We start from the raw sequence: 22,791 nt of genomic DNA on the forward strand, positions 1-22,791 counted from the left end.
ATCTCCGATAAAGTGAAGAATTTTAGAATATATCCCCAATAAAGTGAAGAAATATCTGTAAAAAATAATTTTACACTTATCTGTAAATAAATATCTATATATTCCCAATAAAGTGAAGAAATATCTGTGTAAAATCATTTTTGGTCTGCGATATTTGTGATATATATCCAATATTTATCTGTAAATAAATATCTGTAAAAATGATTTTATACAGATATTTCTTCACTTTATTGGGGATATACAGATATTTACTGGATAAAGTGTAAAATCATTTTTTACAGATATTTCTTCACTTTATTGGGGATATATCCTAAAATTCTTCAATTTATTGGATATATATCACAAATATCGTAAACCAAAAATGATTTTACACAGATATTTCTTCACTTTATTGGGGATATACAGATATTTATTTACAGATAAAGTGTAAAATTACTTTTTACAAATATTTCTTCACTTTATTTGGGATATATCCTAAATTCTTCACTTTATCGGAGATATGTCACAAATATCGTAGACCAGTGAGCGACTTTCAACTACCTAGAGTATTTTTTTGTTTTTATAAACCTATTATAACTTGTGATGTATAGGTTGGAAATAAAATTTTAAAAAAAAGAAGAAACAGAACAAAAAAAAAAAAAAAACAAAGAAAAAGGAAAAAAAAACTAAGAAACAGAAAAAAAAAAAAAAAAAAAAAAAAAAAACTTAAAAACAGAAGAAAAAAAATAAAAAAATTAATTTTTTTTAATTTTTTATGTTGAAATGACCATTTTAGCCCTTCAAAGTCAAACTTAACGTCCAATTTGGACGGAACAGTAAAAATTGGACAAGACTGATTGAAATTGAAAAGTTTAGGGGGTAAAAATTCAAAATTGAAAGTAGAGGGGGTGAAATTTCACCCCCAAACCTCAGGGGGGTAAACTGAAATTAATCCTATATAGATATAGGTTTATAAGAGTAACTAAATTTGATCTAATTGATCGAATTCGAAACGAGAATCAAATTAGATGAATTTTTTTAATTCACCATAAAACATTACAATCTCTCAATCAAGCAGTTGATTTCTCTAAATTCATTTTCCACTTCATGGTTGCTTTAGAATGAACCTCAACAATTTAAATGCAATATACAAGTCATACGACTTTAGGAGGCAAATTGATATAGGCCAACATCTTTGCAATTAAAATTGATATTTTTATCTTATGTCCACGCACATCCATCGATGGAATATTTATAGACATGATGTGAAAAATTAAGCACGTTTCGCAATCGTCATGCCATCGGTCAACCAAGAAAACATACAAGTGACGACGGTTGACCAATTCGATCGGATTCGAAAATATGGTGAAATTGGCTAAATTTTTTACCACACTCATAATTTATTATAATAATCTCATCCAAACGTCGGTTTTGCCATTTTATTTAAGTTGATAGAGGTTTCTCTTTGGAGTGTACGATATATAAATATAAGTTTATAAAAATATTATCTTTAAAGATTTATTTGTAAATAAAGCCCGCAAGGCCCGCTCCGAAAAAGCCCTCAAGGCTTAGCCCGGCCCGCCACGAAAAAGCCCGCGAGGCCCACATTAAATGGATGGGCTTGGATCCTTCAATTTACAATAAATCCCGGCCCGGCCCGCTACTATTTAAAAATAGAGTAAGGTCCGGCCCGGCCTGTTGATGAGGCCTATATTGAGCCTAACAACAAGGGAACAAAATTCTCACTACTAACCTCCCTTTGAACAGTAACCTAGTCACCTAGAGACCTCAATTGGTGTACAACTTGAGAAACTAAGATGAAAGTAGTAGAAGACCATACTTCTAGTATTAGGCAAGAAGACCAGGAAAGTTTAAAACTTTCTTTTGCCCTTGTCTCTAGGGCTAGAAACAATACCAATAGCTGTAAGATCCTCATGAAGAGGTTTGACGCCGTCATACTCTTCAAACAAAACCAGGGCTCGATCAAAACACCAACCCCCACCTCGGAGTACCTTGTTGCGATCACACACTAATTCAAAGGAGAACAAGAATAAATATCCAACCCATTCATCATGAACCCTAAATTCTTCCTTAGGATCAACCGACATGGGGGTCAGAGGTTTTCCAATCAGAAAATGTTGGGAGGACCTGCGAACGAGGCCACCATCAATCTTTCCTAGGTCAGGAGCGCTGCCTCCCTCAGCAAGGGCAAGGGAAGCAGCAAAGCTTGCTGTGATAGCATCAATGGAAGTCATTGGATGGAGAGAAGTTGAGAAGAGAGTGATAGCTGGAAACTAGGGAAGGAAGCTAGGGCACCGTTGAAGCCTAGGTTGAGAGGAAAACTCTCCTAGGGTTTTTTTTGTATTGATTTTTGTCAGTAAACCTATTTTAAAATATGCTTTGTCCCACTATTCTCTATCACTTGATCTGAATCCAATAAGAGATTACAACTCAATTAGGACAAAAGATTTGAACTTTATTTCACAACTAATATGACTAATCCTTTGTTCACATTCAAAAAACTCGTTCAAATATATTGTAATTTTTTTTTTGTAGAAACGTCAATAAACTAATAATATTACAACTAAAATGAAAAATATGTATTTTATGAGTCAAACTCAAGACTTTTGTATGGATTTTTGTCAGTAACTCTCGAGCTCCAAAAAACTAGGCCGGCTTGGTCTAGGGTTTGCGTCATCCTCTTCATTTGGCAGCACTCATGGTCGGCATCAGTCCGCCACGTCGTTAATGGGTTGCTGCCTGACTGGTGTTTGATCACTATTTGCCTGAGTCTTGTGGGATGTGGTTTGGCTTGAGGTCTGGCTTGATAGTCTGACGATGAGCATCAGACGAAATCTCAAGTGCGGTGGGCGGCGGCATGGAGTGGGTCGGCTTTGTCTGGGCATCTCCAGGATCAGCTACATCTTGGGAGGCTAGGTTCGAAGCGGCCTAGCTCCGTCGGCGCGGTGGTGAGTCCGGCAGGGAATTGAGGGGACGAGGTCTGGCTCTAGATCGGTGGTGAGGTCCAGCATTGGATTGAGGCGGCAAAGTTCGGCGTTGGTTTGCAACTGCGAAGTCTAGCGCTGGGTAGCAGTAGTCGACGAACAGTATGGCTGGAGATTGAATTTGGGCTCGGGTTAGGCTTTCTTGTTGGGCCTGAGTCGGGCCTTCTCTTGGGCTGTGGGGGCTGTTAGTTTAGGGCTGGGTTTTTTATCTAGGTCCTCTATTTTAGTTTAATCATTTTGATTAAAATAATTTCGTACTTTATCAGGGAGCTAGGCTTCTAGTTTTTAGTGAGCGTCATTAAGTTTAGTTTACTGGCCTATTTACTATGTAGTAGTTAATAGTCTATAGGTTTCCTTTCGGAGCATGGAACCGTAAAATGATTTGACATAATCTATGTATCACTGTGCTACGACCACAAACTCTTTATCTACCCCTTGATAGTAGAGGGAGGATATGTAATGGTCATTTATGGCTTTCGATGAATGATAGTCACCCTATTTGGGTTTGTTCAAAAAAAAAATAACACTTAGACTAAATGATACTACCGATGAATAATTCATTTAATAAAGAAGAAATCACTCTTTTCAACACTAAGGATAATATTCTATAATAATGAGTTTGTAATCAATAGTCACACTTCAATAATCGTGTGCCAGAGGGAAGCGGATCCTCTCCTGACCTCTTTTCTTTCCTGAGCTTCCTGAGCTTTTAATCTGATGATGACACGTGGCTATTTCAAATCTAATAGTCTACAATTCCTCAATCTTATTTCCCTACCCTTTTCCTTCACAACCAGTCCCCACGTTCTTTCTTCCCTTTCTTTGTATTGTGTTGTGTTCTTTTTCTTCACTCTCTCGTCTCTTATGTTATTTTTTCCCTTCTTCTTCACTCTCACAACCCAAAATTGCATAGAACAAATCTAATTGTAACTTCAAATTGCAAATGTTTAGTATGACTTGACTCTGGTTAGATCGGAAGAGAATTTGAAGTGATGTGTGTCTATAAAGTCATTGAGTTATCTGGGTATTGGTTTGATCGATCTGGTAATGGGTGTTGTGTTAGTTTCTTAAATAAATCCAGGATAAGGAAGAACAACTATATTCAGATTTTAACGAATAAAGGAAGAGGGTTGGGGAGAGAAAGAAGAAAAACCAAGAAATCAAAGATTAAGACATCAAATTAAGACGAAAATCTTGTAGCAGATCCAACACAACCCGGATATGAACAACAAGACCATTTAATAAAACGTGAACACAGATAGATTTCAGTCTAAATGAGAGCTAAAACAAAATGATCCATCAGTCAAAAATCACTGTTTTTTGTTCAAAGATTTCATTTGAGTGCACGAACAACTCTCCACAGATCTAGATGAAAGCCCAAAAGATCCAGTTGCTAACTGAGGAAATGAGGTAAAGACAGAATCAAGCTTTGAATTGATCATTTTAAATCATGAAAAATAAACCCCAAAAGCAAAGAGATAGCCATTGAAGTACTAGTGAGCTTCTCTGATTTGCAAACAAATTCAACCCTCGTTCATTTGCTACAAAAATTCGCGGTCTTCTTTCATCTTCCTCTGTTTCGTAAACGAAATCAAGTGGACATTTTCGACTTGCCCAATATGTAATTGTTGGGTATTCAACAATGGCAGAGGATTTTAAAGAGACCCATGATGGAATTTGAGCAAAGCTTCCAGATTTTATAGGTGGAGCTTTGTCAAGATTGTAGCTTTATCTTTAGCACCGCTATTTTTTTCTATAAACAACTTGCTCCCTTTAGAAGTAGGTTGTTCTAGATTTCAGGATTTAGAATTTCAAGTAAAATCTTATAAGAGAAGGGAGAGTGGCAATGGGACTGATGAGGCAGAACGAAGAAGAAGAGTAGAGGAAACTTGGGAATGCGAATCCAAGCAATTTCAGCCGTTAGATCTGGATCTTTTCACGTAGTGTGTTGTGGTTAAAAGCTCAAGAAGCTCAGGAAAGAAAACAGGTCAGGAGAGAATCCGCGTCCGTGGCGGAAACCCATATATGCCATATACAAAAATTATCTTTAGCTAAATTCAATTTACTATGTAGAACGAAAATCATTTTTTAAATTCACCAAAGACACCTTTATACTCTTCAATTTAATCAATGTAATTCAAATCGTCATTTTTCATTGTTAAGTGACATGATCCATTTTGTTAAGAATAATCTTTTGAGTTTTGACTAATGATGTAAGAAATGTGGAATTGAGAATTATTTTTTTGTGCAAGTGTTAAAAGTTAGGGGAATAATATTCACACTCTATTGTTTCTTTTTTTAATATCTTAACATCATTTTACAACTATATTTCATTTTTTGATATTTAAAAAAAAAAAGCATCAATACTAAAGAAAACTATAGATTGTGGAAATTTTTTTTTTTTTTGTCAACTTATAGATTGTGGATTGAGAATTGTAAATTAAAGAGTAAATTTCACAATTCAAAATAGCAGAAAAAATATGGATTTACTGTTAATATTGTACGAGAAACAAATATAATTACGGTTTTGAACTAAAAAAGTTTAGACAAAGAATTGTAGGGCTTTACTCCGTAGGGAGCCCTTCCAGAAATTCTCGAGGGCTTTAGGGAGTGGTGGCCATGACTCAATCAAGGCCTTTTTTCTTTTGGTCTGAGGCTCAATCGAGGTCTAAGTTTAGCATCTTTGACAACGAAGCACACTACAAGAAAAATAGGGGCATTGCTTAATCAGGGGCATGCTTAATCAGGGCCGTACACTCTCCTGCCTGCTTCATATCGTAACTGCAAGATTAGCCGACTAGCTAGCTATTTTTTCAATCCAAGATATGTTGGACTCATAGTTTTAGTTGAAGGCTCAAATTAATCTCACAGTATATACATCCCTCACTTAACAATTCACTTCCCATCAGAATTGGGATTGAAAGAGATCAGCACAAATTGTATTATTGTCCACACAAAAACTACAAAGAGAAACCAGCAAGTACAACTTGAACAATACAATACATGAAATTTAGGACTTCAAACCCCACAAGTTTTCAAACATTATGGAAAAGCCTGGATAACAGATTGGACAGCATTAATAGGTGTGACCGTGTGTCGGCTAAAGCCAGCTTCCCCAATAACATATCCCCATTCCTTCAAGGTCCTCTCTTTGCCAGTGCTAGTATGGGCCATCATCACCATGTCTAGCATCAATCTCACATCGGTTAGCTCGTCTTTGATCTCATCTTCTTCAATAACAGCTTCCAGAATTATCACCTTCCCTTTGTCCTCAGGAATTGCTTCCTTACATTTCTTCAGTATACGGATGCACTCCTCATCTCCCCAGTCATGAAGAACGGACTAAATACACATAAGAATAATCAAAATTTATACAAATAATTAATGCTAGATGCCAACGATATTTTCTAAACCGCATTACCAGATCACATAGATGATGTAGCATAGGCATTTATGTTATAAGCAGCTTAAGTATCTTTAATTTAAAGAATCACACAAACAGTAAGTTAATGACGGATTAAAAAAAAAATGAAAAAATGAAGTTACAAACATATATAAGGAAAGGTAGCTTGACTACTAAGCAAGATTGAGGACAGTATATTTACTAACTTTGATAATTGCAGCATCGGCCTTTGGAATACAATCAAACATGTCTCCTCCAACATTCTCCACTCGATCACTCTCCTCAGCAACAGATACAACATGAGGAAGATCAAAATTGATCCCTCGAGTAATCCAAGCACAGGCCTTAACCAAGAAGCCTAAAGTAGTTCCATTACCACCACCCACATCCACTATGGTCTCAATCCCATTGAAAACCTCTAAAGAACTGTCAATCAGTGCAGGCAGTGCCAAGCATGCATCACAAGCCATTGCTTCATTGATAAGCTCGCTGTGACCGGGATTAGCCGCTGCAAAGCTCCATATATCCTCACCATGTACTGCCTCAAATGCGGGAGTACTGGTGCCATTGCCTAGAATACGGGCACTAAGGCAATGCCATGGTGCTAGCATTACCGGACTACTCTCCAGCAAAATCATTGCAGCCATGCTATTTTCACCGAATTTTAGTAGGCAGCGGGACAAAGGTGACTGTGCATAACTTTTGGGGTCTGATGGGATTTTGGGTTGGACTTCTTTGAATATTTTCTGGTGAACTAGGAACCTCATGATGCGGTAAAGGGAAGAAGGATCGCACTTAAGAGTTTTGGATAGCTCTAAGAGTGTCATGGGGCTTCCATGGCTTTCGATAGCATCAGCTATTCCAAGCTCAATGGCACATTTTACCACTGCAATTTTTGAAAACCCAAGCACATAATTCCACACTTCCACTTTGGCACGTTCCTCTCCTTTCTCTTCCAAAGTTGGCTTTCTTTGTGTATGTTCCATCTTTTTCTTGGCAAGTCCCAAGCTCCTAGCATGTGATATATACAACTGGAGTGAACATTTTGGGTAATCCATCATTTTTAATGGTTTTTAATTTATCCAACTGCTCCTTTCTTTAGGAATTGTTTCCAATCATGGATGCGACCCACTGGTCATTTTGTAATTTGAGCACATTTTTATCACGTATAACACAGGCCCCCTTATTCTAAATATACTAAAGCTCCTGGCCTCCTTCCACTGTTTATCACTGTTCAAAAAATGAAGTACCGGTTTTGCTCTTGCTACTTTCTTTTTTTACAGGGTGCCATCCGTCTATAATTCATCAATTATTGTCGGCACAATCTTATACATATTAACATATATTAAAGCTGCTAGAGCACTGTAGACTGTTCATTGAAAATACTGTTTTGCCCTTGTTTTAATTAGGCACAACAGACAAACCCCATCACATCTTGGATTGAAGATCTGAAATAACCAGCACTACTGACAAGGACTAAAAAATCGAAATTTTCAGCGATATTTCGCCGAAATTTTCGGTATTTTCATTTGTCGAAATTTCCGTAACCTTCCGTGTAGATTTCGATAGATATTTTAGAAATTTCCCGAAATTTCAGGAAATATCCTGATTTTGGCGATATTTTGGATATTTTTTTGGAACCTTCAAAGGATATTTTGGAAATTTCCCGAAATTTCCGGAAATATCTCTATTTTGGCGATATTTTGCTAAATTTTGGGTTTTTTTTTTTGGGAACCTTCCATCTCTTCCCAGTTCCCACTCTACCACTCATTCTCCACAAGGTCACCAAGGCTCAAACTTTGGTCACTCCATTGCCCTTTGAGAGCCTTGGCCAATTCTGCTGCACATACACTCATGTTATCTTTGCACCATTCTAATATATATTCATTTAGCTTACAAATCTGAAAACTTAGGTACATGTCCAATCAATAACTAACATAGAACAATCTATTACATTTTGAATTTTATTTACCAAATTTTCAAAAAATTTACAACAACATTTCAATTTTGAACTTGTATAAATAGGGTTTAGGGTTCCACTCATTCCTTGCACCGAAAGAACAAAGTTTCTTTCTTCTTTCTTCTTTCTTTTACTACTTCTTCACTCTATAATTATGGTAAGTAATAAGTTAATATTATTAACCATTTAGTTTTTATTGTTATTCAGTATTTACCGTTTCATCTTAAATTATTACAAATTACTATATAACAATGTTTATTCAAGGTTTTCTTTTCATATATAGTAGACAACTGATAAAACAAACATATCCAAAAGTTTCACTTAAAATTTCCATATTTTTCTTCAAATTTCCATCATTTTTCTTTATTTTTTATCGAAATTGATATATCCTCGATATTTCAGTCGAAATTTCTGTTTTCAGGACCATCGATATTTCATCGAAACTCGATATTTTAGTCCTTGATATGAACAATAATATCAGCTAACAATACTTGGCAGAATGGCCTACAATTAATAATAATAATACAATAAACTGTTTATCTAACTAAAATCGAAGCAAAAACAAAGCATCATCTGATGTGGATCGCACTTGTTTGAATACTACCCTACAAATCTAGCATGGGAAGAAGTAATTAGTTGTTAGTCTAAAATGAACTATAAATCATATTTACCAAGATTTGAATCGGATTTGACAAGGGGCAAATTGTGGTGTAAAAATGTTTAGAAATCATACGACCAAGATTCGAACCAGATTTGGTTTTGGTAGGGCATGCCTAGTGCGCACACACATAACTCGACAGCGGCACACAAAACTCGACAGGCATCTTGGTAGGGCATGCCTAGTGCGCACACACAAAACTCGACAGGCAAAAGCTATCGCAGAGATAATATCAAAAACGTTTAAAATAAGAATTGTAGGGCTTTACCCCGAAGGGAGCCCTTCCAGAAATTCTCGAGGGCACTGGGCTCACACATAACTCGACAGGCATCTTGGCAGGGCATGCCTAGTGCGCACACACAAAACTCGACAGGCAAAAGCTATCGCAGAGATAATATCAAAAACGTTTAAAATAAGAATTGTAGGGCTTTACCCCGAAGGGAGCCCTTCCAGAAATTCTCGAGGGCACTGGGCTGAACCCAGGCCCAGGAGGGGGTTTGGAAATAGTTTTCAACCAGCAATAGACGCGCCTCGGTTAGAACCTCATTAGCTGCGTCATTGCCCCAAGCGCAAAGATGCTCCAAATTGTATCTTAGCTCCTCTTTTATTTGTTCTAGAGGACTTAGAACTGGTGCGTTTACCGATGTGGGATTGGAATTGGAAAGGAGCCACACGTCTGTTCGGCTAATGCCAGCCTCCCTAAAAACGTAACCCTGTTCCTTTATCGAGGGCCTCCCATTCCTGGGCTAGAATGAACCATCGACTTTCACCATGCTGGCATCAATTTCGCATCTGTTAGCTCCTTACAATTCTAAAGAGTACGTAATGTCATTGCTTTCACTTTGTCCTCAGGAATAGCTTCCCTACAATTCTAAAGAGTACGTGATGCACTCATCAATCGTCTCCCCAGTCATGAATCACCTACCTTTTAGTATTTACTTGATTTAAAACGTATTCCAAGGTTGTATATAATATGCTATGTTAGCTAGAGAGATACATGGCAGTTGATGCGTTATTTAACAGGTGGTTATAAGAAAAGCGCACATTAACCATTATTCATGATTATGATCTGAAATTCCTTGACTACTCTGAAAAAGAACGATAACAACTTGTTGGCATTGCAGCAACAGCCTTGGAAGCAGAATCAAGATTTAGCCTTTGGATCACAGTACACTCCTTGGCTGCACTAGAGTCTGATGAGGATGAAGTTGATGCCTCTAATACTACAAGGACAGGGCTTTACCACAAAGCTTTAAGTAGCTAGTTCTATCACCACCACCGACATCAACAATGGGATTGTGATGGTCACTTACCTGAGAGAAATGCTTTCTACATTAGGTGATGGCCACTAGAGGGGCTACTCAACTATACAACTTCCTTTACCATAGTTCCCTCCCTTAACTCCCTCCACTTACAAATCACAGGCCTGTTGGTGGAGGAGACCAGCCGCACAAAATATGAATATGTTGGAAAATTTAATATGGGCAAACTACTGTTTAGTCCCTGAAGTATGGCCTCGTCCTCGTTTCAGTCCCTGCCTTTCTAATTTAATCCCAAAAGTCCCTGAACTCACAATTTTTAGTCCAACCGGTCCATCTCCTCCATTCTCTCCGGTTGCTGGCTGACGTGTCAGTTATCTACTTGCCAGCTCAGCGCCACATAAGACCCCGATTTTATAAAGTGACGAGAATGCCCCTACTTCAGTTTCTTCCAAAATCTTCTCTATCTTCTTTCTTATCTTCTTTCTCCCTCTATCCAAGTCTTCGATACAAGGAGAAGGGTGATGGTACAGAGGTGGACAGAGGTGGGTTGACCGGTGCTAGTGCCGGTGCTAGTAGGTGGGTGCGCCGACGATTATGATGGTGACAGTGGTGAGCCGCAGCAATTGTTGAAGTTTGTCGACCATAGAGAGAGAATATGAGATTCAGTTTCTCTCTCATCCATCCCTCTCGTAAAAAAACCCAGAATCATAAAGCGTCCAGAGACCAAAATGTGTGATGATGATGATGATTACTCAGAGAAGAGAGGATGGGAGGATGGGGTGAAGGAGGAGGAGGTCGTGGGTGCCCAGAGAAAATTTGTGGGTGTTGACCGCAATGGCGCGTGGGCTACTTCTGGGCATCGCCAGACAACAGAGAGGCTGCTGGTGGATCGACGGAGGTCGCTGAGCACGATAGTGGTGCAGGTGAGGCACGTACGGCAACATTGATTTCCAGGTTGTGTCACACCATGGCATGCCGCCTGGCCTCGACGGCGCTGTGGGAATGCCCGGACTGCTCCTTAATCTCCGATGATGCTACGGCGACATTCAAGCTTGCTTTTTCTTCTTTTGTTGTCTTGGTCATTCTTTGTTCTGCAGCAATAGTAGTGAAGAAATGGTTCTTATTTTTGTTGAAAAAGCCCAAGTTCTTGATCAAGGTTATGCAAGAATTGAGGGATTTTGATTCAAGAAATTGGTTTTTTGTTGCAAAAGGTGAAGTGGTTTCTTGTGGGTTTTGTTTTTTGTATCAGAAAAAAACTTCAGATTTGACATATTCAACATGGCACTTTGAATGATCTGGGTCTTCGTCTTTCTTGCTTTCTGTTTGGTTTTTGAACGATCTGGATATTCAACATGGCACAAATCACCGTTGCTCTTATTTGATTGAGTCCCCCATTTGATTTCATCTTCTTGTTCCGATTGTTCAATTTTTCACACATTTTACTCCATTTGTTTCATAAACACTCAAATTTGTTTCTGCTTTGTTCTTTTGAAATCTGATTTGGATCCATCTTTGGTGTGAAATCGTTGTTCTGACCATCAACCCCAAATCACCATATCCAAACAAGACCTTAGGGTTTTGGGCAAATTTGAGGATGTTTTTGGATGGTGAGCTTGGTAGTGGTGGATTTTGGGTGTAAAGAGAAAGAAGGAAGAACAGGGGCATTCTCGTCACTTTACAAAATCGGGGTCTTACGTGGCGCTGAGCTGGCAAGTAGATAACTGACACGTCAGCCACCAACCGGAGAGAATAGAGGAGATGGACCGGTTGGACTGAAAATTGTGAGTTCAGGGACTTTTGGGATTAAATTAGAAAGGCAGAGACTGAAACGAGGACGAGGTCATACTTCAGGGACTAAATAGTAGTTTGCCCATTTAATATTAAGTATTTTATTTTCCATAATTTGTGGATAAATAATTAGTGAAAAGGTGTGAAGTTGAATATTTGTAAATGACTACGTTATGAGAAATCATGGCTGATCACAAAAGATAACTTTTGGTGAAAAGTCATCTCTCCTTCAAAAGTCACTTTACATCTATAAAACACTTGCTAAACCATATTCTGGAAATAACTTCTTGAATTCATTTTTCCTCCTCTCCTTTTACATATGAGTTTTCCTAGTGTCATGAAAACTAATTGTGTCTTTTCAAGAGAGAGTTCATACACAATCTAAGTTCGCTGTTCTTAAGGTTTGGAGTGCTACTACCGCAAGAAGAAGGTCGTTGTATCTTGGGAGACGTTTGCCATTAAAACCTTGAAGCACCGATGAGGAGGCAATTTCGTCTTAAGGACGTAGAATCAAGTTCTAGACTCGACCATATTATTTAAGGTTTTTCTAACTTTTATCGGTTTTATTTTGGTTAGATTTATCTGCATAAATGTTTCTTGATTTTCTTATAAATATAGCAATTAGACCAACATATTTACCAACAATCTTAAGACGAAAACTTGTTGTTATTTTGGTTTAATTGCAATGTTTAAAGTTTGTTCTAACTTTTCTTATGAGTTTGATTGTAGTAGATCTCCTGATCATGTTCGTCTAAAACGTCAGAACATATAGCTATGCACGAGACTGAGTATATATGATCTGTGCTAAATTAGATCTAGCTATAATACATGTGTTTAATTAAGTAGAAATTGATTCAATGTTTCATGCATGGTTGCATGACCTGATACTTGATTGCTTGAATATTTAATAATTAATTAGAAACCAAATGTATGATCGAGTTGCTGCAATCCTTGATCAATTATAGTACATGAATGCGTGCATCTGTCTGAACATAGAAGAGAATGGATGCCACCTCTAGTCTTTGACTGGGTAATCCAAAAGTCGCAGCTAGCGTTTAGATTTTAAATTGAAACCATATATATCTTTCATAACCGCAGATTTGAAGTTTCAAGGTAGATATCTGCAATATCGTTCTGGGAGTGTATATTTATGTCTACATGCATATTAAAGGAATCTGTTATTGGCTGATTCTATAACAGAAGAATGAGATTAAGAATTCTGGTTGGCAAAAGTGTAAATCCGTAAATGCACATAAATGAATACTATGAGAAAGTGGTTATCATGCATAGTTTAAAATGTCATCAAATATATCATTTTGATCTGACAAAGAAACCACCATTGCCAGCCATGTGTTCTCGTTCTCATAACCGCTATGTTGAAGTATACATGTTTTTATATGACTATGCCAATTAGTCACACATACCCACTGCGGCAACTACATTGCCTGTTGCAATGTGAAGTGATCTGTTAAACTGGATTACGATAATGTGAGCAGTAAAACGTCAACAGTACGTTATGAGTTTGTTCTTAACTGAAAATGTTCTTCTATGAAATGTTCATAAGATTTCTAGACCCAAGAGGTGAAAGATAGAAAACGGGTATATCGATTGCCATTGTATTTCAAATAGAATGGATTAATCGCAGCAACTTAAAAGATTATTGAATCCATCCATGATTGCATGAAATTCATGCACATGTACAGAATATCATGACATGGAAAATGATTAATAGTACTTCCTAAGACAGGAAGTAACTAGATAACCATGTGAGTATGCCATGAAGCAATGTCGACCGGCATGTTGATCTATCATGGTGCTGACATGCAAATTCAGATTCCTACTTCTTGTATAAAGAAGTTAACACCAATAATAATGCAAAAATTGTGGGGGTCGTTTGTCACCCAATCTATACAAGTAAATGTACACTTGAAGATAAGGAATACATTCTTTCTCTAGAGAAGAATAGAAGAGAATGGAGAAATGAGACACCTTGTAAGGTATAAAAAGATTTTAAGCGTATACCTTAAAATGTGGGGGTGTGTGGAAAAATGAATTTTAGTCAACACAAGTAGTAAGTCTCGACCAATTGGTGAATCGAAGACTTGACTTTATAACAACTACTCTCCAATGAAATGAGTTCATATATTGAGTTTGATTTGCAATATAGTTATAGTCAAACAAATGGGCCCAAATTACTTGTATCGAAGTTTGACTAGAGAGGAAGTTTATCATCAAAAGGAATGGGATGTAAGCCTAAAACATAAAGTCACCACTATGGATACCCAACCTAGTTGATTGGAGATCCCAAGATCTAGGTTCAAAGGGACAACTAAATGGTGGATGATTTTGAAGTAGCATTGTGGAGATAAATCTCCTTCCCATGTCCTATGATGAAGAAACAATGCATAATGAGTTAGGGTAAGCTTTGCTTTTAATGGTTCCTATAGCTTGAATTTTCAAGTGGGGTATAGAAGGATACTCTTCATAGGAAGCCATCTATATGAGTGTGAAATGAGGCCGTTTCTATGAGAATTTTTGAAGGCTGAATTCTCTAAAACACTCATGAATACTGGGTGTTGTCCATGGCTGGAAGGACACAACCGTAGAACTAGATGTGTATGAAAAGATATTGTGTGAATACTATTGTCTTGGTTTACATAAATGGCTGAATAGTTCAAGACATCACGTTCACTAATTAGCTAGTAAATCCGATGGTATTTCACTAAGGAAAGTTCAAAGCCAAAAGCTACTTATCCCAATGCGATATCATTTCAACCGAACTCTCTCATATGTCCGCGCGCGTCGTCTTTTGAAATTTTCCTTTCTAACTAATTATTTCATCCATGTGGGGGATTGTTGGAAAATTTAATATTAAGTATTTTATTTTCCATAATTTGTGGATAAATAATTAGTGAAAAGGTGTGAAGTTGAATATTTATAAATGACTACGTTATGAGAAATCATGGCTGATCACAAAAGATAACTTTTGGTGAAAAGTCATCTCTCCTTCAAAAGTCACTTTACATCTATAAAACACTTGCTACACCATATTCTGGAAATAACTTCTTGAATTCATTTTTCCTCCTCTCCTTTTACATATGAGTTTTCCTAGTGTCATGAAAACCAATTGAGTCTTTTCAAGAGAGAGTTCATACACAATCTAAGTTCACTGTTTTTGAGGTTTGGAGTGCTACTACCGCAAGAAGAAGGTCATTATATCCTGGGAGACGTTTGCCATTAAAACCTTGAAGCACTGATGAGGAGGCAATTTCGTCTTAAGGACATAGAACCAAGTTCTAGACTCGACCATATTATTTAAGGTTTTTCTAACTTTTATCGGTTTTATTTTGGTTAGATTTATCTGCATAAATGTTTCTTGATTTTCTTATAAATATAGCAATTAGACCAACATATTTACCAACAGAATAAACCTTCCCTAAGCTATAAATTAAAGGTACGTAAGTTAACAGTCAGCTGTGTCTTTGATGTAACTTGAACAATAACAGCTTTGATGCATGATTTGATCTGCTTCTTCAATAACAGCGTCTACAATTATTGCATTACCTTTGTTCGTGGTAATAGCTTCCCTCCAATTATCTAGAAAGCAGTTGAGCAGCAAGTAAGAGGTAGAGTTGGAGAGATCACACTAGCATAGTGAAATAATAGCTGAGTATGTAATAAGTACACTTCGATCAAGCGATGAGGTTATCAAACATTAATCAATAATTATACATATATGACATAAATTTCTTGATTAATATTTAAAATAAAAGGGCCATAAATTAAAACATAAATGAACTCTGATGGTGCTTGGAAGCATGGTTCTAATGTGGGGGGATATGGTGCGGTTTTTCGAGATTACAGGGGTCATGTTCTTGGTGCTTTTTTTTTTTTTTTAGAACATGTTTTTGGTGCTTTCTCTGCTAATCTTGAAATTCCTAGCTCAGTTGCAACAGAAGTGATGGCGGTCATCAAGGCCATTGAACTAGCTTGGGTTAGAGACTAGAAGTATATTTGGTTGGAAGTGGATTCCTCTCTTATCCTTGACTTTCTTCGCAGTCCTCATTTAGTTCCTTGGATGTTTCGCATCAAATGGCGCAATTGTTTGTATCGTATTTCTCAAATGAATTTCCGCTCATCTCACATATTTCGAGAAGGTAATCAAGTTGTTGATGCGTTAGCAAATTTTGGTGCTGATTCTACAAGCCAAGCTCTACCCTTTATACTTGCACATTGTAATAGAGACCACTTGGGTCTTCCGAACTTTCGTTTTCTTTAGTTTCATGTTTCTTTTTTCTGATTTATGTTGGAGGTTTTGGTTTTGGTCCCCCTCTTTTGTACTCTGTTTTCCTTTTCTTAATTTAAGAGGATAGGAAGGATCTCTTCCTCACCTAAAAAAAAAAAACCAGTCCACCATCCACCTCAACTATTGTCTCAGCGTCACACTAAAGCTCACCTCTAAACAACATTCAATCACTGCAATCCTTGTATCATAGGTTGCCGGTTCATTAGTTGGTAAGCATTCTGTGTGAAGAATTAGCCCAAAATAACCGAACATGAACCAAACGAAGCATTAACAATGGATAAATCAAGGTTTGTCGTATTGCAGTGTTTATTGTTCTCCTCCATCACTTTTAGCGGTTCTTATCCTTCAATTATTTGTATTAAAGTTTGCTCGGTTCAGGCCAAACAATATTGTCCCTAAGGGATCCCATCAAAGGCAGCCATGACTGAAACGACGAGGCCTAAGAGGGGGTTTAGAAATAGTATCCCTTCTTTGGTTGCAGTTCTATGTAAGAGAGTATAATTTCTTCACTTAAATTACATTTGTTTCTTAATTTCAGATTTCATTAGGACAATTTGTATGCAATTGTAGTGCAGCACTGCAGCTAGCTAGATGTAAACATATTCGCCTCAACAGAAGGATCAAACATTGCACTGACCATTGTATGGGCACCCAGAGAGGTGCACCCTTCCAAAAAAATTGGCGTATGCCATTTGAAGCGCCGCGCACACGGTATTCTTTAGTAAAAGGCGAAAGAATAGTTCGCGATGTGCTCAACGCATGGCTCCGTGCTTTTGCTCTTACCTGCCTGCTTCTTTATAGATGTGACTCTCTGATACTAGCAAGCTGACCGTGACCTTTTAAATGTGGGATTGGTCATGTGTACCATTTAACTTACTAACCTAATAAGCTATGATTCTTGTGCAATTTTCTGCCTGCTTAATTCGCTTCCAGTCAGGACTGGGTTAGAAAGAGATCAGCACAGCTATCCTTGTTGTTAACCATACGAGAAAAAAAACACAAAGAAAGACCAGTAGGTTTTTTTTTTTTGGCATAAACCAGTAGGTAACTTGAACAATTGAGACAAACCACAAGTTTTCAAGTTTTCATACATTATGGAAAACCCTGAATAACAGATTGGACAGCATTCCTTCAATCTCCTTTCTCTGCTAGTTAGTATGGGCCATCAACCTCACATCTATTAGCTAGCTTGTCTAGTTTGATCTCATCGTCATCAATAATAGCATCCACAATTATCAGCTTCACTTTATCCCCAGGAATTACTTCCCTGAAATGTTTCAGTATACGAATGCACACTCCTCGTCTCTCCAATGATGCAGAACCCACTACAATTCACATAAGCAAAAATCAAACACTACCCTTTACTATACACGAGCGTTACATGTCCGTTTGAGCATCAAGAAAAAAACTACAAGCCTGGGGGAACATATTTTCTGGACTTATTAGCAGCATACGATATTACGATGCATGTAGAGTTCCCGGCCAAGCTAATAATTGATCATATTCTGCTAATGATGCTAATGAAAACTGGTTGAAAAACATCTATTAACAGCATCATCAACTAAATGATCATAATTAGAATATACGTGAGGTTCCTAGCTTTGATTATTAACCAAAGATCAGGACAGCAAATGAAACTAAAAAATTGCATATACGGTGATCATATCCAAGCCAAACTATATACTGATCATTATTATTGCAGCATCAGCCACCAACATTCTCAACTCGATCATTCTACTTAGCAACAGACACAACAGGAGGAAGATCGAAGTTAATTCCTCGATTATTCCAAGGACAAGCCTTATAACCACGATGTAACTTCGCATCATCATTTCCTAGTGGAATTAATTTAAAGATAAACCGCCAATAATATTTTAAGTCCTGCGGTTCCATATTTTTTGGTTCATTTAGCAGGATACAGACCGCTTCATTAAACCAATAGCGAGAAAAAACTGAACTGAACTTGGTAGGGTGCGCCAAACCTTGCTGTAGTGCAACGCAAGGATGACTCGCGTGAGCATTGCAGCAAGCTACAGTAATAAACCCACCCCTTTAAAAAATAAAATTAATATCGTGTGAACCATTGGTTCACGTATCAGATATTAAACTGATAAGAACAGATACTACACTTGATCTTAGCCAAAAAGCTGAGAAAGGTATGCTTACTCCACTTGTGGGAATTGTCTTTTATATTCTCATTCACCTCCTTGAGTTTCACTTCTATTGATGTGGGACTCAACAGCTGCTGACAGAGAATAGCTGGCTAACCATTAGACACAAAGACAATGGCTGTGTTGGACGGCATCAATTCTGCTTTGGAGCACAATTTCACAAAGGTTATTGTGGAATCGGACTCACTAGGAGTGATCACAGACATCAAATCAAAGAAAAAGAGTACAGTTTGGGAGACTTACCCTTGAATTGAAGAGATTAGAAGAAGAAGCCTCCAGTTCTCTGAAATATGCTGGGATTCGATTCCCCGAGAAGCGAATTCAGTCGTTCACACTGCGGCTTCGCTTGCCAAAGGGATGGTGGGTCTAAACAGATGGGCAAATACGCCACCACCATCCTTACTTCGAGTACTGAAGACTGATGGCCTTCCATGCCCTCCGCTAGAAGGCAATTAATCAGCTGCTTTCAATCTTGCTTTTGTCCGGGTAACTCTCTGGTACCTGGTTCAGTTTGAATTAGGTGGAGACGTTAACTCTTTTCTAATTTGTTTGTAAAACTGTTTTGGGCCTTTTCTTGGCTCTCCGGAACCATCTGTTCAACCAAAAAAAAACCATTAGACACAAAGACAATATATAACACCCATGTCTCTCAGGGTTAACACCTCCGGCATTAAAAAACTAGGCCAAGAATGACACAACAACTGACTATCTAAGTTCTTATCCCACATATTAGCCTTTTGGTAATCAAGAGAGAATCCATGGCTTTAACCATCTTCTTTCATCTGCAAATAATCAAACCGAAGGAAGGAACAGCTGAGCAACTGTGTTTAGCTGTTTAGATTTTAGATTTATTTCAACGGTAAGAATGTCAACTTTCTCCGAGCTATGCTTGTGTTATAGTATATAATCCATTTTCCTGCATATAGTCATCATGACAGTCAACTACAATAGTCATGAGGGCAAAGTTCAATGTCCCTTAGAGATAGTACGGAATTGAAGCTGGACAAATTTAGGTGCCTTGTTCATATATTTGCAAAAGCAGCACACACCTGACAAGCCCTTTTTTGTTTCTTAGTTCCTATATAGAGCAGAGGAATCTTTTTATGCAGTTCTGTTTTAGGTGCTCAACTACTCATTGAGGAAGAGTTAATTCTGTGGTGCTCCAATTTTGTTACAGCAGCTGCACGTTCCTATAAAAGTGAGAGCCTGCTCGCTACTGCACATACATTTTATTTTCTTGTGACTTGAAGCAGTTAATAACTCGATCTACATATTGATACTTGAATAACCGTGTCCTCATCTAGAATTATTTGGTCTTTCTATTCTGACCAGCAAAAGTCGTACGCATTCCATTCTTTTCTCTTTACAGACCTATGAAAAGTGATCGATAGAAAAACTATATGAGCTAACTGAGCCAGAATGACAAACTGGTCTCAGCTCGTTTAGATTTTAGAACTCTTACATGTCCATGTAAAAATGGAAAGAGGGGAACCAAAACTGCATGACAGTAAAATTTTGATACAGAATAGAAAGGGGATTCCTGAATTCACGCATAAGTACAGACGTACAGTTAAAAGGGGACAGTATCATGACGTTTCTGATAGGTTGAGATACTAAAGCATATTTTCAGGTTTCTGGAAGATATGGAACAGCTACGATCTCTTGAGCTGACTCGCTTTCAGTGTTTGAATCAACCTAGTTATATAGGATAAAATTAGACTTAAGATGACGAGCTCCCAAATTAGATGCCAAATAATGCTAGATCAATATGCTTCAGTTTCTAAATGAATGTTTAGCATTCAGAGTATCCCTATTTCCAGATATGCTTCAGTTGCTAGGAAGCAATTTCATGTCCCATTGTCCAGATATGCATCAGTCGAATATAGTTATCTAGGTGGACAACGACTCAGACGCAGTGGAATAGCGATTTCATGCAAATGTTGAAGTGTATAACCATTAATTAGGTGTTTCACTTAATAGCTCCTCAACCTTAGAAAAGAACTACCTTAAAACTTTGCCAGGATCTGTATGAACACTCGAGCTCCAAAACTCGGAGCGCAGCTCTTCTTTTAGGACTCACTAGAGATGGCATGCTTAGTTAAGCTTGTAGCGCCCTTGCGGAAATGAATTCCAATGCAGTAACAGTGTGCCATTAGAAGGCTCAACAAGAACAGTTCTAGTGCAATAATTATGCAAATCAAGACCAAAGTAGTTGCTCATACATGTGAAGTTAGGTTTGGTTGCAACTTTAAACCATCCACAAGCAAAACTTACATATCTAAACTAGATATCCTTAGAAGACCAGAACTGCATATTAAACTAAACAAATATCGCAAATATAATGTCATAATAGAATGAGTAATGACTGTAATGCTAGGTGAAATAGATACGTTGTCTCTTGCTTATCACATAAAATAATGAATAACCAAGCCCTGGAGTCTTCCATAAGTGAATAACCTGAAGGATGTGAACTTGCACAGTGTGATACATAACCTTTAGAAGCAGAGTCAAATGTTCATCACTCTTGCAAAGCGACCAACATTCAAAACAAAATCAATGAAAGTTGATTTTCCACCTAATACAGAAAAGACTTTGGATCTTATAACAAATGGCCAAAAACTCAACCGCAGCATACTTATCTTGAATAGATAAAGTGGTCAAATAACCAATAACAGTTATCCAGTGTTGAAGGTAAGTGCTTGCCAACCAAACTTTACCACAGAAAGCTGAAAAGTTAAAAGTTTTCTTTATTAATCATTAGTAAATTGAAAACTAATAGAAGGTGAACATTTTTATACATATACCTTTAAAAGAAATACAGAAAGGAGTAGTCTGTTGAGTTTTCATTTCTATTCCTAAGTTGAACAGCCCCAAGTGCAAAGATTGTTTTAATCCAAGTCTTTGCTCTCTCTGTGGATTGTATCTAACCACTAATTTCATTATTTATCTTTCTGCAGGAAACAAACATAGCCAACCAACTTCGAACCTTGATTTGACACTCCAATTTCATGTGAGGGCTACACAAGGACCGAAAATCAGTGAACTTGTATATCTGGTTGCATTAATAAATGAGTACTCCCTTGAAGGTCCAATTAATTTTTAGAATTGGACGACCGTTAGTGTCTGTTCTGCATGACTCTGGAATGTTATAGCTAAGGAGCGGATTTCAGGGTACCTCCATAGCGGAGCTGGTCACTGGCTACAGGTTTCTTTCCTACCGGACCGGAGGAGGCCGAGAATGTTATGTCAAAAGGACCAACGACGATGAAAAAGGAGGAGTAGGAGCGCTATGCTCAAAATAGAATGAGAATGATTACGAGATAGAATGGATCTCTGTTATGAACAACAATGACTAGCCATATGTTAATATCTGTAATCAAGAACAATATATCTCATCTCTTCACATATTCAGAACAAAAATATACTAAACATAATGCAACAAGAGCAAGGGAAAATCAACTTTGTGGTAAGCAGCCCCACTGTAGTAACTTGAACTGGACTTGGTAGGGTGAGCCAAGCCTTGCGGTAGTGAAAGGCAAGGATCACATGCGTAAGCCCCATTGCGCCCCAATAGCAGGCCACTGTGGTAACCACTCTCCCATCTTCAAACATATGCTCATGTTTATCTGGTATGGAGGACTATTTGTATAGGCTTCTTGGTTTCATTTAACATCACATAGGTGATAGGTGACACCAACAGTTACTAAATTCTTGTTGAACTTTGTACATTCATTCCAATCCAGTATTGCTTATGCAACAGAACTCAGTACGTCATAATTGGACTGCTGATTGTCTTCGCCGATATGGGATCTGATGTGGTTTTAACATCAAGCATTATACTGTTCAAACAACAAACGAACCTTCGAAGGGATTATAGATTTTACTTCAATTTAGTAACACACAAGCATTGATAACTTCAATCTGAGGGGCACCCACAGAGGTGCACCCTTCCAAAAAAAATAGGCATACGCCATTTAAAGCGCCTCACACACGGTATTCTTTAGTAAAAGGTGAAAGAATAGTTCGCTCTATGCTCAACGCATGGCTTCGTGAGCATTGTAACAGTTATGCTGCTTCAACTTATACCTCTCGTACTTGATAGTTTCTCTTCTACAGGCAATGTGGGATAAGTAGACCCCAAACTTATTACTCCTGCTTTCAGTTCTTCACAGACTACAATTACCAATGTGGGATAAGTAATGGTCTTAATTATTGATGTAGTTGTTTGGCTCCAAAACCAGTTGGCGTGCAAACTGTCT

General features: G+C 37.7%; 1 protein-coding gene, 1 long non-coding RNA gene and 4 other non-coding genes across 6 annotated transcripts; all 6 read right to left on the bottom strand.

Annotated features, from left to right (window-relative positions):
- Positions 1-5,901: 5,901 nt before the first annotated feature.
- Positions 5,902-7,460, bottom strand: LOC112173064 (acetylserotonin O-methyltransferase). Its single transcript, XM_024310610.2, has 2 exons — positions 6,594-7,460; positions 5,902-6,326 (listed from the first exon to the last, which is right to left on the bottom strand). Exons 1-2 carry the CDS (start codon positions 7,446-7,448, stop codon positions 6,027-6,029), a joined length of 1,155 nt encoding a protein of 384 aa, XP_024166378.2. The 5' UTR covers positions 7,449-7,460; the 3' UTR covers positions 5,902-6,026.
- Positions 7,461-9,430: 1,970 nt separating this feature from the next.
- Positions 9,431-9,582, bottom strand: LOC112174917. The gene has a single exon (XR_002926228.1). It is a non-coding gene; the product is annotated as a U4 spliceosomal RNA (small nuclear RNA).
- Positions 9,583-17,007: 7,425 nt separating this feature from the next.
- Positions 17,008-17,126, bottom strand: LOC112174949. The gene has a single exon (XR_002926259.1). It is a non-coding gene; the product is annotated as a U5 spliceosomal RNA (small nuclear RNA).
- A 357-nt stretch (positions 17,127-17,483) lies between these two features.
- Positions 17,484-21,121, bottom strand: LOC121049720. Its single transcript, XR_005801148.1, has 4 exons — positions 21,026-21,121; positions 18,776-19,124; positions 18,528-18,671; positions 17,484-17,686 (listed from the first exon to the last, which is right to left on the bottom strand). It is a non-coding gene; the product is annotated as an uncharacterized LOC121049720 (long non-coding RNA).
- On the bottom strand, positions 18,328-18,521 carry LOC112174895. Its single transcript, XR_002926207.1, has one exon. It is a non-coding gene; the product is annotated as a U2 spliceosomal RNA (small nuclear RNA).
- A 1,338-nt stretch (positions 21,122-22,459) lies between the features above and the next one.
- On the bottom strand, positions 22,460-22,580 carry LOC112174953. Its single transcript, XR_002926262.1, has one exon. It is a non-coding gene; the product is annotated as a U5 spliceosomal RNA (small nuclear RNA).
- Between the last annotated feature and the right edge of the window lie 211 nt (positions 22,581-22,791).

This window comes from Rosa chinensis, chromosome 6 (genome assembly GCF_002994745.2).
Source record: "Rosa chinensis cultivar Old Blush chromosome 6, RchiOBHm-V2, whole genome shotgun sequence".
Classification (NCBI taxonomy): domain Eukaryota; kingdom Viridiplantae; phylum Streptophyta; class Magnoliopsida; order Rosales; family Rosaceae; genus Rosa; species Rosa chinensis.